The 19,414-nt window shown below is 39.4% G+C and overlaps 1 protein-coding gene across 3 annotated transcripts; it reads right to left on the bottom strand.

Moving 5' to 3' along the window:
- Positions 1–381: 381 nt before the first annotated feature.
- Positions 382–19,414, bottom strand: LOC146548611 (cell division control protein 42 homolog). Of its 3 annotated transcripts, none has more exons than XM_085261485.1 (6): positions 19,330–19,414; positions 13,866–13,970; positions 5,470–5,542; positions 4,749–4,858; positions 4,272–4,469; positions 382–3,484 (listed from the first exon to the last, which is right to left on the bottom strand). In XM_085261485.1, the coding sequence occupies exons 2-6, from the start codon at positions 13,968–13,970 to the stop codon at positions 3,395–3,397; spliced, it is 576 nt and encodes a 191-aa protein (XP_085117611.1). In that variant the 5' UTR covers positions 19,330–19,414; the 3' UTR covers positions 382–3,394. The 3 variants fall into 3 exon arrangements, with proteins under 3 accessions (XP_085117611.1, XP_085117612.1, XP_085117613.1); XM_085261486.1 differs by having other exon boundaries at positions 19,321–19,365; XM_085261487.1 differs by lacking the exon at positions 19,330–19,414 and adding an exon at positions 19,192–19,312.

The raw sequence follows: 19,414 nt of genomic DNA, 5'->3' as shown, positions 1-19,414 counted from the left end.
AATTACGCTGCCCTTTGCTTTTGAAGTATTTAAAGCATCTTTCACTTTTTTTTTTTAAAATAAAAGGAATAATTAGATATATTCATACAACCAAATTAATATTCCTTCTGCTAAAGTTCTCAGACAAGCTAACTGTCCTCACATCTTTTGTTGTTGTTTGTTTTAAAAAAAAACAAGAGCAAAAGATTATACATTCAGATTATTAAGACTATTTGAAAAGAACAACTACAAATCCTCCATCTAATTTTGAAACATTTATACTTTCATCCATGAAGAGGCAGTCTGATTTCAAATGAACAAATTAAAAAGATCCTGGCAATCACACGGATAAAAAAGCAGTTTTCTAATTTCAACAAATAAAGTCCCAGTGAAAAAAAAACATTCAAGTACTGGTTTTATTATTTCCAAACACCCACCACTTCCAACATTCATCTTTTAAAACATCTTTAATTCTTGCTTCGGCTCTCATGTTTCTCTCCTGCCATTAGAAGCTTGTTATCACTTAGTTTCAACCCGGCCAGCAATACTCGAACCAGCTGTTGGCACTCAACCATCAAGTGTCAGAAAAAACGTCTAAAGAGAAAAGGAATTAAAATTCCAGAAACACCAAGTTAAAAAAAATCACCAGGAAACAATAAAGAAAAAAAATCTATATAATACTTATAATCATCCATACATAATCAGAATAAACCATCATCAACCATAGAAAAGAAACAGGAGGGAAAGTGGAATTTCAGTTCATTTGAATGGGAAATGATTTCAGTTTAAAGGTTTCAAATGTGTTACTGACTCCTGATCAGTGTCAGAGAACTTTAACATCTCACCAGTCATACCGCCTTAAACCATCCTCAGATCAGAGGTTTGTTGATTGTAGCTTTAACTAACTTTATGAAAGATGAATAAAAACAAGCAGCACCGACTCTTTCAGTCCAAGTTTGCTGTCAGAGCAGCAGGTTTCAATAAATGACTGGGAAAATTCAGTCACTGAGGAGGGTTTTTTCTAAAGGTCAGCGCAGCACTTCCTTATTTAAAGGTAGTAAAATGAAATATAAAAACTGTGAAGCCGCTAGAAGATGAATGAAGGTAGAACTGATGTCTTTAAAAGACTCAACTTTAACTTCTCAAACACTGATCAGTCTGATTTTAGCCAATGAAATGACACACAGAATCCTTTAAACCAGCCTAATCCCCTTTAAGGCCTCCAGGAGGAGCCAACGAGTCACCAGAGAACCACCTCGGGTTCTAGCCTGGAGCAGCGAAGCAGGAGTGAACAAAACAAGAGGAGGTCACACGTGGGCCGTTTGTCTGTGTCGACTTTAACAGTTTAATAAGGTGGAAAACATTTAAGAAACTTAAAAAAGGCGCGTCTCACAGTTTTCACACAGTGACTCGTTCTAAAGGAACATTTCGCCCAATCTTTTTCAATATCTCTACTAATGTTTACAGTTAAAAGTTATAGTTAGGAGTTATATAATGTTGTGTGCAGTTGCATGCAAATTCTTGCAAAACATTCCCGTTTCTGTGGTCAGGTGAAAACTGCATGACTTCAGATTTCCTGAATATCCCACATTTGTCCTGTTACCAGGTGGAACTTGAGAAATCTCAGACAATTCAAGACTTAAAGAGTCTGAATATTATTTTTGTTACTTTGGAAAGCAATGCATCCACATGAGAACATCGAGTTTCTAACTTCTCTCAGCTACAGATTGAGGCACTGTTAGCTACTGTGCACACCAATGCATGTGTTGTCCTGTAACGTGCAGCTTCTGCCCAGTTAGTAAATGTTTAGTCTCAGTTATTCTTTTTGACACGGATGAAGTCAAGTTACAGAACTCGCACCTACAGCACGCAGAGGCGTTATAAGGAGGAGACACGGCTCTCAAACAATCCTAAACTGAAGGCTACTGGAGCTGCAGCGGTTAGCAGCGTTGCCTCACAGCAGGAAGGTTCCTTGTTTGAATCCCCTGGTCGGTTTGCAGGCGTGAGTTCACTCCAGCATGTTGGGTTAAACGCTCATTCTTTCAGTGTTTGGAGGAAACAGCTAGGAGGTTTTTTTTACTGCCCAAAGGTGTAGACTAGATGTTTGTTGATGCTCTTTTTGTTGCTTTTTTGAAACCAGTGACCGAATAAAACAGCACTAATGTTGACTTTCTTATGATCAACACTTTTGATTACATTTAAATCTACAGTTTAAGCAGAGGTGGATGGGTTTATCTACTTTAGGATTTATCTGACCTTGTGTTGGGATCAAACTACAGCTGCTTGGAAAGATGTCCTGCTTTCTTCAAAAGGACTTGCTTGAATTGTATTGTGGATACATTAAGAGCAAACTAGCTCCTTTACCTCAAGTTTCACAGGATTTTTCGCCACAGGATGAGAATGTCAACAAAGGCTTTCTAGAAGCAAACACAGCCACTCAGCAGCTACGCTGAAACACCTCTGGACAATTATTTTAAAGCACTACCTTAAATACTTTTAACTTCACCGCTGACCAGGACATCAAAACTGCACTTACAGAAGCAACAGTCAAATCTAATCAAAGCAGCTCTACAGGTTTGACTTGAAATAGGCTTTTTTCTCCTGTAGGTTATTATTTTTTGTATTTAGAGAGTCCTCAGCTGAAAATCTACGAGTGCCACGTGTCTCTCTTATGTCTTACACAAATCCACAAAGCCTGCACAACTGCATATGATTTTTTGGTTTAAAGGTTAAAAATAAAAATTCTAAATCTGTAAACAGAGTTAATCTTTATGTTAACAAAAGAAAAGGGAAAAATACTGCTCAAAGTTTTTTTTGTTTTAACGTGGAAAAGTTAACAAATTAAAAAAAGCTATTGTTGAGATCAACAGTGTAGCGCCCGTCACTGCTACTGTACACCACAGCCGTTCAAACTCTGATTACCAAATTATTTCAAGGCTATGAAATCAACAGCAGATCAATCACTAACACAAGTGTCACAAATATAAAGCAGCAGTTTACTGACCCAACACATTGTTCCCAACATTTATTTCAGATATTTTATACAGTTCCTTGTAGATTTTTTTAATGATTTTAAAAGTTTTTGTTAAGTTTCAGCTGCTAACGTGACTCCATCCATTGTTTGTATCTTCAAGGCATCTGAGGTTTAAACTACTATTGCTCAATCTGCTTCCTGCGATTATTAAAACCCTGTTTCCAGGTTAGCGAAGAGTGTTGCTCAAACATGTTAGTCATGTTACGGTGATGAAAACAAAGCGCCTATCCGTTCTAACACCACACCCACGTTAAGTCACTATGGCTGAAGGCACTGTTTAAATGCGTCTACCCTCCCCCCCTCAGTTCCCATCTGGGTTAATAATCTCCTCCTGGTCCACCTCCACCTTCTCCTATCCTCTTCTTCTTCTTGTCGTGGCGTCTACAACAGAACGCAGCGCTTTTTGGGTTTGGTGTCCGGAGGCTCCAGAGCTGCCAGGATGGCCTCGTCAAACACGTTCTTCAGTCCCCTCTAAATAAACAAAAACAACCCATTACTAAATAAATAAATAATAATTAATTTTAAAAAAAAAACTGAATTCAAATTTAAATTTCAAAATTCAAAAATTCAATTCACATTTAAAAAGAAAGAAAATTCTACAAAGGAAACTAGAAATGAAAATAGACGACGTCGCCATCCTTTTAGACCGAGGTGGAGTTCTGCCACAGATCTCTGCATGCCTCAAATTTACTTGCAATAAAACAAAGTAAAATAACAAATACTTTTTTCTAATGACCGGAGCTCCTGTCCTCTCGCTGAATGTGCTAGGGGAGGCGGTTTCTGTCTAGCTCTACCAAAAAATACATAAAAATAAATAAAAGAATTTGACTAAATAACATGACCGTATGTAGAATAAGTAGATTAACATGTAGGAGGAAAGTCTTCTGTTTTTAACTAATCAATTACATTTAAGAAGACTTTTTTTAAAGCAGGTAAACACTTGTTCAAATACTAGTTTCAGTTCCTATTTAATACTCACAGGTAATTGTCTGATGATGATTTATTTTTAAAAGTGCTTTTTAAAAGCTGATTAGCAGTTGTAACCAGAATCATGCCTAGTACACGGAGCCACGTGGAAATGAGCCGTTTACAGTTTCACATCTGGACACAGACAGTTCTGTAGCTACACGTCGCCACGCTTATTAGACTTAACTGTGAAACTTCCTTTGACCTCATCAGTTTATCTTTTCAGACCTGAGCTCACATGGATACTAAAGGCCTGTTTCTCCCACTCAGACGACTACTTCTTTCTCCGTACCTGCGTCAGAGCCGAACACTCCACGTATTTGACGGCCTTCAGCTCACGAGCCAGTTTTTCTCCGCTCTCACAGCTCAGGGCTCGCTGTTTGTTCTTGGCCAACTTCTCCAGGGTGTTGCTGTCGTCTCTGAGATCCACCTGAGTCCCCACCAGCAGGAAGGGCGTCCGTGGGCAGTGGTGTGAAATCTCTGGCACCCACTGTGAAAAGACAAGGTCAAGGTCAGGCTTGATGGACTTTAAATGAAACTCCAACTGACCTGAACCCTCCTCTGTGTCCTTAAAGTTACACTGTGAACAAATTTAGATCTAAAACCAAGCTGATGGTGTTCTCAATTAATTTTTACTGAGAAGACAATAACTTGTCATAGTAAATAATTTGGTTTACAGATTATTCTGACAGCCCTTGTTTAAAAAGGTAAAATGTACATGTGTCAATCTTAATCTAGAAACAAAAAACACAGAGAGAGCTAAACAAACCTTCTCTCTGACATTCTCGAAAGATGAAGGTGATACAACAGAGAAACAAACGAGGAAGACGTCAGTCTGAGGGTAGCTGAGGGGTCGCAGTCTGTCGTAATCCTCCTGACCTGCAGGGGGAGGCACGAGATGACAAAATTAAGCTAATAGAGATAAAAAAACAAAACAAAGCTTCAGGTCCAGTTGAGGTGGGCTCCAGAACTGAGTCAATGCCCATATTAAAGTGTCCAACTTTGGACCACACATGAACATGCGCAGCGTGCTACAAAACAAAAACCTTCCACCCTCTTCACCATAACGACGCAGCGGATATTTTCATTTAAACATATGGATACTGTAAAGGTTTAATCTTAGGAGTGTGGCTTGTTTATTTGACAGGTAAATGTGGAGCAGATCGCAGTCCACTCGGTCTCACCTCCACCAGCTAACATCTCACACTACCAAAAACTCTCACTCTCTGACTTCCTGTTTTACCAAAAGTGGTGGTGAGATGTAGCCAAAAATTAAGATTTCATGATGCATTTTTTTCCCCCAGGAAGTTTTCATCATCTTTTTGACAGAAGAGGGTTAGCACATTGACTTAGTTTTATTTTTAGGTTTTGTAGTGCTTTTAACTCCACTAAAAAAACCTTTCTGTAAATATTAGGCAGTCACTGCTCGTGGGAGTGTGTTCGGTGTTCCTACAGTGAATTAACTGAAATGGTTTTAGATTTTTTTTTACCTGCAGTGTCAAACAGTCCCAGAGTGTACGGCTCTCCACCGATCATCACCGTCACGGCATAGTTATCGAACACCTGGGGGACAAAGAGGGGAAAAGGTGAGAAAACAGAAGCCGGATGATATGACAGAGAGAGCAGAAAACAAAAAAAGGAAGTAAAGTGTAGACTGGAAGAAGACTTGAGTTGTTAAATCGTTGAAAAAGGAAGTGCTTTCCTAGTGATTTTGTTTGACAGACGTTCAGCACCGCTGTCATACAAATCAGACAACTCCAGTGTTGAATGTGCAAAGTTAAAAAGGCTAAAATATGAGCACATGATGCTCCATTAAGCAAATCTTTAAGTCAAACAGTGGATGAGCGCACCCATCAGCGGTTTCACACCTACAGTTTATTTCCTCCGGTCAGAATCAGTTCAGTTTCTAAACGTGTCAACTGAAAAAGAACAATTTATGTTGGGCGGCTAGTTGCTAGCCTGTGCACATCTATAGTACCTCGTGCTTCACAGAATACAAAGAAATAACCGCACGTGACTACGGGAAGTTGTTTTTTTTTTAGCTCAAACTTTCAACATCTACATGGTAATTGGGCCTGACTGAGCTCGTATCCTGTTCACACCACAAACGAACTGCTGAGTTCATTTGGAACCGCACAGAGACGTCCTCCAAAGGGTCTCGGTGCGGTTGTTTTGGTCCGCACTCGAGTGCGATTATATTTACATCTGCACAAACGAACTGCAGCAACAGGGAAAATGAGAAAGTGATTTAAACTGACTAAACACCGCAGGCGTTCACCTCCATGAAACCGATCATTTCCAGTGTTGAGAACGTGTGAAGTGGATTTCTTAACATTGTGTGCTGTATCTAAGACCACTGTCTGGATCTGTATGATGTGATTCAGAGCTGTTATTCTCAAAATTGCCATCTTGGCCAGAGAAATCCAACCTACGTGCTGTTCAACCCTTCTTTTTGAGAGGTGCAGCTACTCGGCCTGGTGTAAAAGAAATCAGGATTATTGTGAACTGTGAATCATGCAAAGCTACTGCAGTAGGGTCCAATGATAAAGATATGGAACTGGAAATGGGTAAAACAGCTGCCCTTTAAATAGTTTATTGCATACATGATCTTTACCAAATTACATGAAATGATGGAAACTGAATATTGTTTTGTTGTTGTTCAGGTAAACAGACCTGCTGCGTCTTGGTTCAGTCCTTCCTTTTATTTAATCACAGCCATACCTTCAGGCTGCTGCTGTGTACAATAAAACAGTCCAGTCCCAACACGCCTGCTAACCTTGGCTCGGCGGACGTGCGCTAAAGCAGGGAGTGTTCACGGTGATGACCTCATGCAGTATAAAACAAGGTACGGTCACAGTAGCTGACTGGAAATGCTTGTTGCACGACGATCTTCATAGAGACATGTTTCATCAGCGAGTTTCAAGCTGCTCGACTGTTTCACAAAACAATCAGCATCATTTTGAACTATAACTGTAATGTTATTTAACACAATTATTCATTAACTTAAAAATACAGGCTCAGCTTTTAGTCTCGTCTTGGACTGAAAACCGTTTCGGTCACTTAAAGCAACAAGTCTTCACAAGGAGTTTACTTTAAATACTACTCAGATTGGAAACACTGCAAATGAAATGATTAAACAGGCAGAGCTGATTGACCTGCAGACCGTTGGGTGCACACCAGTGGGTGTTTGTGCTCGTGAAGCCCATCTTATTTGGGAGCTGCTGGTCACTGCTGGCCCACAGCCTCCATTGTGTCTGTTTGTGCAGACGGCTGTGAAGCGAGACCCTCGTGACAGCAGACTTGGAGGCATCAGAACAATTGGATGGTAGCCACAGGTCGAGGGAGAAACAGCTAAAGCAGACAGCCAAAAAACACTTTGGTCGCACGCCACCAAAAGTGAATCAGGCGAGATGAGTCAGCAGACGACAGCTTTTCTGGCACGCAAAACATTTTGGGACCCACCAGAGGTTCTGGTCTTCCATCAAAGTAAAATGTTTTTGTTTAATTGCTGAAACTTAACAGAAAGTTCAGTCAAATGACCGAGGATAGCAGGAAAACGCACTGACGTCTGGAAAAGTCACAGACTTTTCGCCTTAGTTATATGCAGACAAATCATGATTATGTGTAATCACGCTCAAAGATCCTGAGCCAGTAAGAAATCCCAGTTAACTGTTAACTGGTTTTACAGGATTTGGCATTAACACGACGGTTTACCATCTTTTTTTAACCCAATGCTAACCTAATGTCCAGAGAAGCTGCTGCTACAACTGTTCAAAATTTCTTCTACTTGTCTGTTTGTTGGTTGTTTATTTTTCTTCCGAGCACAGAGAGGCAGAATTGACCCGACGTTTGATAGACTGATGAAACAGTTCAGAGTGTGCGACACACACGCAGAGAAATGGACAAACAGAGACAGAAGTGCCCTTCAGGTCAAGTTTGGACAGAAACACTGAGTAACTGGCCCCTCCTCTCAAACATCCACCACACAGACAGAAGAAGAGACACAGGTTTGATGGTAAGAGCTTTGGATGGAGCTCAGACTACAGAAGCTGCTGGAAACAGATCACAGCAGACACAGTGGGGAAAGAAAGCGCTGTGCCGAACGGTGTCCCGACTGTGCTGTTACGATAACTGTATTTATATGCCGTTTCAGTTTCATACAGAGCCAAACAACAGCCTGAAATTAAACAATAAACACACTCCTTGTAAAATGTGACAGGTTTGACATCAGATTCCTGTAAGGTGACTTGTTGGTGAGGAATTACTTCCTGGAGAAGACTTACTCTCTCCTAATTTCTTACTGTGTGGCTTGTTTGTCAGCAGATTGACAGGAAACGATGCAGACACATAATACAGCACTGATGTATAGTTGCTCAACACACACACACACACACACACACACACACACACACACGCACACACAGAGCAAACATGAAACAGAAAGCGTACAGGAGAATAAAGTGTTTTGTCTAAAACAAGACATTGCTCAACTTAATGCTGCATGATGACTAGCCTCAAAGATTAGGGTTCATTAAGTACGTTGGTGACATTAAGTAATAAGGCGGTGATTAACAACAGGAGAATGCAGGTAGGAACAGGATGTTGCACAGGAATAACAACAATGTGACAGTAAGCAATAAAAACAAAATAACACAGCTTTTGCTGAATCATGTTGGAGGTGTATAAAATCGTATTACTATTCACGGATGATAAAAAATAATAAGCATAAAAAGTTGCATTTATGAGGAAAGAAAGTAAAATTTTACAATAAAACTTTGTTCTTGATATCCTTTTTTACATTTATATGAAAGTATTTCCACTTCTGTCTTGAAAAGCACCTTTATTCTGAAAATATCACAGTAATTATAATCAGCATTTTGATAATAAAGTTAAGTCTTTAGTACTTATATAAAGGTTTTCCTACATGTAGCGCTAATAAGGAAAAAAAGAGCTCTATGCTAACAGCAAAGAGCTACTATGCTAATGTTTTCATTAGTAGGAAGCCACAGATGAGCTGAAAACTACATACAGCTAATACGTTAAGATATGTTTTTACATTATTTTTTTCAGTGGGTAATAATAATAATAATAATAATAATAATAATGGATTGCATATATATAGCGATTTTCAAGGCACACAAAGCGCTTTACAATGCCACTATTCATTCACACACTGGTGGAGGCAGCTACAGGTGTAGCCACAGCTGCCCTGGGGCAGACTGACAGAAGCGAGGCTGCCATATCGCGCCATCGGCCCCTCTGGCCAACACCAGTAGGCGGTAGGGTAAAGTGCCTTGCCCAAGGACACAACGACCAGGACAGAGAGCCCGGGGATCGAACTGGCGACCTTCCGGTTACAGATGCGCTTCCCAAACCCCCTGTGGTGACCGTGTCCTGTTTGAGCCTAATAAAAGTGCTCAAACAGGACTGAGAAAACTAAGAAGAGCAGACAGAAAGCAAACAGTCCAGTCTCGGCAAACAGAGGTGGTCACGTGATGCCCTCACTTCTACTCTTGTTGACTGAGTTTAAGAAGAAGCAGAGCGCATTTTTAAATATGAAAGGGAAAGCTCATAACAACAATGTGGCATTTAAACAATGCATTTGAAATAAAGTAGTTGTACATAAACAAATAATAGATAGATACTGACATGACCATTCCTGCATATACGAGGTACGCCAAACATACAGCCCGGGGAAGAACGAGCCTATTAAAGCAGCGGTTCCCAACCCGTGAGCCACGGACCGGTAAGGGTCTGTGAGACGTTTGGTACCGGGCCGCGAGAGTTGAGGCTCGGGGTGAAATTTATGGTTTTCAGGGTTTTTATCATTAACTCTCTTTCCCTAGGTATTTTCCCATTAAACTTTAATGCATTTAAAAGACCAAAGTACTTTCTGATCTTGATAAGGTTTTAGAATCATAAGGAGGTAAAATGGCAAATACTACTGTTGTTTAAGCTGCAAAACAGTCTAGATGTGAAGGTTGTGCTTTTATACGACAACAATAATCAGTAACAGCCGTATTAATACTGGAAAAAAAGTGCATTTTTTAACATTAAAAAAAAAAGAAGATCTTGTTTTAGTAATTGGTGGCCGTCAAAAATCGTAATAAAAATTCAAACAGAATTGGTTGAACGACATTTGTACTGAAGAGTTAAAAATAGTGGAGTGGAAGCGAGGTGAGTGAGATGGACAGTCTGACAGGAAGAGAAAGATAAAAGTTGAGTCAGCACTGTTGCTTCCGCAATTCTCAAACAGTGCTGACTGCTGACAGATCAAGCAATGGCACCAACAGAAAACAGAAGACAATTACTCATCAGTTTGCAGTCCCTACTCACAGACCCTACCCATCATCAATTAGGAGGCATTTCAGATATTTCTAGCAGGGCTGCAGAGCCTGTCAACGCTCAGCAAGCCGTTTTCTGATGGCAACAAACCACAGAGTCAGAGAATGCCGGATCAGCTGAGCTGAGGCGCACATGGACCACATTTGTGTCACGCTGCAGAGCTTGCGAAGCTTCTTCCTCATCGTGCTGCTGCAGCGTGACGCAACACTTTTGAATAGTCACGAATCAAACAGGATGTCAGGAGACAAGCACACATTTCTAATCCTGCAGGTACAGACATGAAACCACCGACTGCACGCACCAAAAACGACACAAACGTGTACAAGAATCAGAACAAACAGCGAGCGCTAGAAAGTTTACAACTTCAGGAAATGATGTGCAAAAACTCTTGAAGGTGTGAAAAAGAACTTTTTACCAAAATATCATCCAGCTTCATGCTTGAGTGCAAAAGGGTGCTGCTACCAAGATACAATTCACTGTAACAAATTAAAAGAGGACAGCTTAATGAATGCAGTAGGAGCTTGGACCCAGTAGCAGGGTTTATAAGTCATCATTTAACAAGCGTATTGTAAAAACTTTTAAGCCCTTCATTTTTATATGCAACATTTAACTTGCAGCATTTTCTGTGTGTGAACTGTCACAACCTCTCTCTGCCTAATGGAGAAGCTGTAGCTCAGGAGGTTAGGAGCGGTTCATCTGTAATCGCAAAGTTCGATCTGCAATGCGTTCATTGCAGTAGCAGTGTGTGTGTGTGGTGGATAGAAAGCACTAAAGTATAAACAATAAGTGTTTGTATTAAAGGGCCATGTTGTATAAACAGAGCTGAAAAGCACTACATAAGAACCAGTCCACTTACCATTTATCAAGATGTCAGCTTAAATCTAAGGTGGAGCTTAATCAATATTTGGCTCTGTTGGCTCAGCAGTATGAGAAACACACCTCGAAGTGTAACGTAGTGTCTCCTTTTCTAACATTTCTTACTCTCTATCAAGAACATTTAGTTTTTTTTTCACCGTGTTTTTATAGGTATAAAGAAAAGTCCAGCTTGATCATGTGTCAACCTTGAAAACTGTAACATCAGCACAAATTTAATTTAGGAACCATTTTTCAATAAAGATTAGAGGAAAGTGGGTCAACCAAGTTATTCCATGTAAAAATGTTTGATGACCATTACTGGTTTAAATCTATATTGAGAAAAATATTCCATGAAAGACAACTGACCTTATATCGCCTTTGGGCTTTTGGAGCCTTGACCTGACTAAAAAATAATTGAAAAAAGAAAAGAAAAAAAAGCACTATGCTGCTGAAAAATGAAAAATAGATATTTGCAAAATTCTGCCTAAATATGTATTTTACCTGGTTAATGTGTGTGTGGGGGGGGGGGGGGGGGGGGGGGCGTGGTCTGCAGCACCACTGCAGGGGAGGCGGACGCACCTGAGCGGCACCCGCAATCACGCCTCGCCGCTTTAACGTCTGTGCCATCTATGCTGTTGTGTTGTTGTTGGTGTGTGTCGGGCTGTGGGCTGAAACGCTACAGCCGGCTGTGTGCGTACAGCAACCGTGTGTGAAAAGTGGTCAATAAAGAGATGTTGAAAAGCGTGTTCATGGAAACATCGTTGGGTCTGCCGTGATATGTTTACAACGGGACTTCTGCTCCTGAACCTCTGCGCACAGCGTCTGCAAATCGGGGCTGTACGCAGTCACTTTCATCTTTACGCAGGACTGTAAGCTGTCGTCTGTGGGGCGTGAGCGGTGTTTGTCTTTAAACATAGTTCGCGGTGGAGAACAGCTGCTGACATAATGTGGATCCGAAGATCCATAATTGGCCTGCCTGGGGTTGAAAGTCTCGATAAATCCATGGCGTTTCGGTGGGTACACCGGCTTCCGCGAGTGTGACGCTTATTTTGAGCGATGAAAAAAATATTAAATATAATTTTATTTTTATATTTCAATATCACAATAATCTTCCAATTTAGAACTACAAGTTAAAAAAAAGAACTAACATAAATAAAATACACTTCAGCAAAATACTTCTAATTTATTTTCCCAAACCACGCGGAGCCGCATTAGAAGGACTAAAGAGCCGCAGGTTGCCGACCCCTGGTTTAAGATATTTGAGAAAAATATATGTGATGTAATTTCAAGGTGCTGCTGACCAAAAGAGTTATAATAACACTAGAAATGTTATTAGAAAACACTGGATATATCTGGAGACCAAACATCAACGTCTCATACAAACTTTGCCTACTATAAATGAACACAGTGAGACCAAATGCAAAAAGGAGGTTTGTTTCAGTTTGAGTGTCTGAAAAGGTGTGTTTTATTGTTCCTTGAATCCACCTCACATATTTTTGTATCATTTATGACCATTTGTTGACCAAAATTTAGTCGTAGCGTTCCACAGGGTTCTGTGCTAGGACCAATATTTTTCTCATTATACATGTTTTCTATATCACAGAAACACTGCACATATTTTGATTTCTTTGACAATGATACACAATTAGATCAGGAAACACATAAATTAGTAAACTACAGGCTTGTCTCAAACAATTCAATTCCTGGATGACCTGTAATTTTCTACTTCTACATTCAGACATATTTACACATAGAAAGCTTTGAAATGACTACTGAAGTCTGTTGATTTTATATTAAAAAAAAAGACACATATTTATATGTGCTTCACATCAAGAAAGTTTCACATCACTAATTTGCCAATGCACTTCTTCTACAACTTCTCAACCACTACATGATGTTTTGCTGTGGAACACTACTAACAGACCTAGAGAAGTGAGAGTTACTGCTGCAGCACGTTTCATTTTGAATTTATCTGCACAAAATATTTGAAATGTTACAGTTACAAGCAAGACGTTTGCTTATATATCGTTTTACACAGCATAATGAAAATAAAGGATGAACAAACAGCCTGACTACAATGACTTGATTCAAACTTGTTATTGATCAAAGTAAAGTTCATCCTGTTTTTTTATTAAAATGATACACTTGTACCGCAGTACATGCAATTCGTTTATGTACATATAAATGAAATGTAATCTTTGAAGGTGATGTGTGTTAACGCATTTTTAATAGAACTGATTGAAGCCCATCAAAAGCCATTAAAAAAATATTTCAGTACAAAATATAAGAGTCATAAACGACCCAACTTGGTACTTTCAGTTCTTAAAAGACTCCAGAGTTTTATTACAGTGTACTACTACCAAGTTTTGGTACCCATTCCCATCTTTTAAAAATAAAAGTGAAGCTGAAATATGAGTGACACTCTCTCACTGAACTGGAAAGGTATGTGCATGCTGTAAATACAGTGGCGTCGATACTGACGATACTTTTTTCAGAAACCTGTTTATGTAACCTACGTACAGCATTTACCCATCTATCAGTATCACTCCACAGGAAAGACCTGCACACTGGGTGTTACAAGGAATAAAGTGGCCCGTGCTGCTGCTGTGCGTCAGCTCTCTGTCATTTCAAGTATTATTACTTTGGGGAAGTGAAAAAGTTACTCGTGTTATTTGAGACTACTCACCGTAGGAACGTATTCAGAGGGAAACTTGTTTGTCGTGTATGAGATGAGCAGGCATGTCTTTCCCACTGCACCGTCACCCACCACCACACACTTTATAGTTTGCATCTGAGGAGGAGAAAAGTAGAAAACCTTCTTATTAAAACAAACACAATCTCCATCTGTGTGTTTGTTTCTTTATCCCTGAACTGATCCTAAAACCACAAGGAGCTAGCTACCAAACCTGGCACACAGGTACACCTTAGATCCCTGAGGTGTTCCTATGTATGTCATATATTTAAACGTCATCATGTTGCCTAGTAACCACCTACCAATGGGCTGATATGGCTCATTTATCGCATTTTTGCACCTTACAGAACCTTATAAAAAAATCACCATATCATTTTTATTTCACACAAAATTTTATTTTTATCCACAAAATTGAACTGTGCACCGATATAATGCACCTACAACACCTTATGAAAACACCTTCTTGTTTTAATTTCATGATTAAAAACACCACATTTAAATCCACAAAAGTTAGCATAGTAGCATAGTGAGCATATGCTGGTTAAGAAAAAAGGACATATCAGTAACTAAGTGTACAACAGATGTGAGACAGGGAAGTGGGGTCTCTGGAAGACTGCTGGAATGACAAAATAAGCCCCTGACAGACCTTAATCAGGTGTTTGTCCATAATGAAAGTAATTAGATATGTTATACATAATGGAAATCACCTGATGAGTGTTGCCTTTAAGACAAAAGCAACTTTTTGAGACAATCTGTACCAAGTCTAAAAGGATCTATGAGAATAATCTAAGGTTTAATCTACTTGAATCACTGAGAATGAAAGTATTAATAGGCTGTAGTTGTACTTCAGTCATTATCAAACTGAGCATCCGGTGCAACTGCTACATTTCAGGGGCTTTCCATAAGCGAGGTGATGCCCTGCTCTTGATTCTGCACCTCCCACCAATGCTTCATGTGCAGAAGGGTAACCATGGCAACATAACTGTATACAAACAAGCCTTGACAATATGAGACAAAAGATTTCAGTCATTACAGTCGATGCTTACGACACAATTTCCAGTTACTTTTAATTAAGTTTTAGTGCAAGCAGACACAGCTGCTCTGTAACAGGTTGATTTTATACAGAAGCAAATAAATGTGAGAAAACGACTTCTCCAACCACCCTCTTAATCAAATGATTTTTATCTACATGTAATTTCCACACAACTTTAGTATATCAAATGAAGTCATGTATAAATTTTAGCTTCATACTGTGAGTGTTTTCCAAGTTGCAGGCCCTCAAAGTAGACAACGGGCTATATTTTGTGTCGTTTCATCTGTATTATTTTTTCACCTTATCTTCAGGGCTAAAAAACACATTTAGGTGTTGTTAAAAACATCACTCAAATCAATCAAGTGTCCAAATCTCATGCCAAAATTTTGTTTGAGAATTGTTTTTCAACTTTGAGCACCAGTTTATAGGGATATATCACCAGCAAAATCTCACACAGTAATGCCAGTAGGCATTGTTACACTGGCTCTTTGGTCTGTTTTCTTATAACTCCCCTGGACAAAACCTACATGCATTTCTGGACAGCTTTAAGGGTCATATTAACATGCAAGATTTTCTATGTAGTTATGTTTTGATACTATGCTCAACTTGCCACTGTGTTGTGTCAAGTAAGAGGGCGAAGCATTAACTAATTTACTATGTATAGATGCTTATGGGTGATCAAAATGTAGATTAAATTACTTTTCCAAACACCTGCTCAGTTGCAGGTTTAAGAATTATTAAATGGTTTTTATGCCCTTTTTTCTCTGCCTGTTTGCATCAGGTGATATGAAAATGCAGAGTCAGTATGAGACTGGCTGATGGAAACACTGCCTGGTCTGTGGCGCGATGTTTACTACACAATGACTAGAGAACCTGTGACCTCTCTGATGCCGAGCAGCTCTCATACCCACTCTGCGGCTTCATTAAGAAGGACAATGGTTAGAGGGCTATGGCCTGCCACTTCATCACTGGCTCTTTGTTTGGGTAAATTTGCAGTGCCAGAATTCAGCTGAACTCTGATGAGTCAGAAACAAGGTGGCCAGTCATTTGCAGGCATGAAGACACCAGTTATGTCTGCAGAATTCATTTGTCAGCAAAACATAGTTTTGGGAAATTAGCGCTAGCTGAGTCTTTTCAATGCCCCTTTCTGCCCCAGTTGCATCCAGATAATTTTCATTACAGGGCTCATTTCTAAAACCCTAAGCATTTTAGCTTAGGGGTGGGCTGTAGCTCAGGCGGTAGAGCAGGTCATCTACTGATCAGAAGATTGGTGGTTTGATTACTGGCTTCCCCCTAGTCTACATGCCAAATATCCTTGGGCAAGATACTAACCGACGCATCCATTGGAGTGTGAATGTGCATGAATCTTAGATAGGCACTAACAGCTTAGAAAAGGTGCTTGTGTGAATTGGTGTGACTGGCCGAATGAATTTGTTGTAGAAAGCTCTTTGAGTGCTCAGATAGAGTAGAAAAGCGCTATATAAGAACGAGTCCATTTACCATTTAGCAGAGTTCAGTTGGACTACAAAGACCAGTGAAAGATAATGTACAATTAATATTTAGTATTCTATATATGTTGAAGGACATTCTCAAATCGTCTAAATACTAAACTACTTTGGATGTCAGTTTGCCTTAAGATGCAACTACTGCTACAACTTTCAATAGCTCAGTTTTCTTGGTTGCCCGTATTGATGTCCTTATTCAAGACTAGCGAAATACTTATTGTTGAAATATGTTAGTTTAAAAGACTTGCTGTTAGACTGAACTGCTGTATTCTTGTCAGTTTACTTTGCTTTTATGGGAAAACAGAAAATATGTTTTTATAGAAAAATAACATTTTTTATGTCTGAAGAAAACTTCAATTACACTTGAGGCCAACTCCAAAAATTAGCCAAATTCATTAGCTAACATCTTGTCAATCATAAGTCATTTGCCAATAACTGCAGTTTAACACTTAGATCCACCCATCACCTGTAATGCAGTGTTTCAACACACCAAGATGGTAAACGCAAGCTTGGGACGGGACTTTTACTAGAGTAGGATGTCACGACAGCTATGTCTTTTATCTATCTGTACTGTAATAATGGTTGTGGCTGGCCGACACATTTCTACTACTGTTTGTGAGTAAAAATATTTTGTTTTCATACTATTTGGTATTTGAATAATATCAACATTAGCAATACATCAGAAATAAAGCAATGGACTTGTGTTAAATATTTTGGGATATTTAAAATTTTTACCCCTGATTTATCACAAAGGTTCTGGATGGCGCTCATTTGTAGTGAGTGTAGGCCATCAACCTGCTGTTTACTACAGCTTTTAAAATGCCGGCTGTAAAGCGTCCACATCTATTTATTCAGGAGGAGGTTGTAAAGCTTTGTGAAAGTAGTCCGATATGAGTCGATGAGTCAGTGAATCTCACTTCTGACCAATGACAGCTATACTGAGGTGAGATTAACCTTTCTGCCGGTAAGCACTCCTGCGTTTGCCAGTGTTACCTGGTATTACTGAAAGGTACTTTGAAATGGATCAGTTGTCAGACTCTAACACTAAGCAAATAGCCTCTCATACCATTTAAGAACATAATCAAGTTGTTTATCAGAGGAAAAGTGTTATTTATACACACTCAAGCCATTAGCTGACATAATATTAGCCTATATCCGGTAGTTGTTATAGGCGGCTCATTGTCAGCTGCCCAGAGATGGGACAGTTGGATGTGTGATCTGCTGACATGAATCATATAAATATGCCTGTCGACATACACATTCCTATGCTAGAGCCCTGACTTGAGTCCAGGAGATCAGGCTTTAGGTGAAGAGGATGAGATGGAGATAAGAGAGGAGAGAGCGTTAGTGGAGGGTGTAGAAGAAGGAGGAGAGGATGAGAAATGTATCATAATTGACACTTCACAGTAGTACTCAGGAATCTGGAACGTGCTAATAGAAATACAGTGGGATACAGAGAGTTATACATCTATTATATAATTTGGCACTCCCCCACTTAAAGTCACTTCTGACTCTAAAAATAAAATTACATTAAAAATAACAGCAGGAGCCAAAACAGCAACTTTGTGGCTTTAAAAATCTAAGCAGAATGCAAAATTAATGATGCTGGTTGCATCTGTCTTTTCTATACGGTCTATGGAAACAACAGACAGACAACAGCACCTGACATTGATAAATTTTATCATTTGTTCAGATAATTAGTCAATGCATCCCATAACAATACTAACAACTGGAGTTCACCAACTCAAATGAACGTGAGCAAGAATAAACCATGTAGATAATGGTTTATTTATGCTAAAAAAACAAGATACTAGTATAGCTTTATATCCTACATATCTTTCCATCCCGTTGCCTCACCCGGCTGCAGCAGATGCAGAGTTTTTTCCTTCCCTATGTGGCCAAAGGGTTGCTCATAGGGGGTCATCTGATTGTTGGGATTTTCTCTGTATTCTCTGTATTATTGTAGGGGCTTTACCTTACAATATAAAGCGCCTTGAGGCAACTGTGTGATTTAATGCTATATAAAAAAAATTTGAACCTAATCGAATCGCCTTTAAAAGCTAAAATATCCAAAAATTTTAAAATGGTAACTTCAAGGAAAGCATAGTTTTTATAAGTTTTATATAAGACACTTTCAACTTTCGTTGTCAAATTTAAGATAGATTTTGTATGAGGTACTACCAACAGCAGTTTAATAACACCGACTCGTCAAATAGAAAAGTCAACAGAACCCTGAGCAAACACCGACAACTTCAACTTATTTATGGCAACTTTTTCAGCTGTAAATGGTTAAAAATCCATTCAAGTGTTGCTGCTTTTCACTCACTTCCGCATGTGAAGCTGTCCACTTACTTACAGTAAGATTTTAATCGCAGGCCTGCTACTTGTACAGTAACTGAGTACAGATTTCTTTATGTTTTAACGCCTAACGTCGCTACCTGCTGACAGTTTTTCACGGAAATAATCTGCTAAAAGTTTATCATTAAAAGTTTTACTTCTTCGAAGCTCGCTAACTGAGGCTAAGCTAACCTAAAGTTACATCCGCCCAGACCCCCACCCACAGCAAAATAACCTGCTTAAAAGTATTTTAACATAAAGATAATGACAAAAACAATCTTAAAAGACGCGTGTGTAAACTTTATAAATAAGAGGGTTAAACGTTGTAGTTTACCTCCCAAAAATATAAAAACAAAAAAACAACGTACCGGTAACTTTGGGCAGAGATTTAACAGCGAAGCTAGCTTAAAGTTAGCTCAAGGAAATCATTTGTTTTGACAACTACCGTATAGGAGAGTGAGCTGTCAGCTCACTAACAGCCAGTTTTAACTCCGGGAAGATGAGCCCAACACCTCCCGGTGATTTTTGTGGATATTTCAGTATTTACCACCGATAAATCGTTAACGTCACTTACAGCGCCTACCTTTTCAAGCCACAGCCGCTGGACTTGCTATAATGCGGTGCTACGTTCAGGTGCTTCCTGTAAACTACCCCTCCTCACCCGAGGC

Source organism: Mchenga conophoros, linkage group LG22 (genome assembly GCF_057382185.1).
Source record: "Mchenga conophoros isolate Kocher_MC1m ecotype Shallow Benthic linkage group LG22, M_conophoros_male_GT1.1, whole genome shotgun sequence".
NCBI classification, from domain to species: domain Eukaryota; kingdom Metazoa; phylum Chordata; class Actinopteri; order Cichliformes; family Cichlidae; genus Mchenga; species Mchenga conophoros.
The sequence above is the reverse complement of the archived record's forward strand: the minus strand, read 5'-3'. Positions and strand labels throughout refer to the sequence as shown.

What these genes read in the sequence shown, in the direction of transcription:
- LOC146548611 (XM_085261485.1), bottom strand. Translation starts at nt 13,970, where the DNA reads ATGCAAACTATAAAGTGTGTGGTGGTGGGTGACGGTGCAGTGGGAAAG. An exon ending in GGGACTGTTTGACACTGCAG is followed by an intron (nt 4,859 to 5,469) that starts GTAAAAAAAAAT and finishes CTCCCCCTGCAG; the next exon opens with GTCAGGAGGATTACGACAGA. An exon ending in TCGAGAATGTCAGAGAGAAG is followed by an intron (nt 4,470 to 4,748) that starts GTTTGTTTAGCT and finishes GTCTTTTCACAG; the next exon opens with TGGGTGCCAGAGATTTCACA.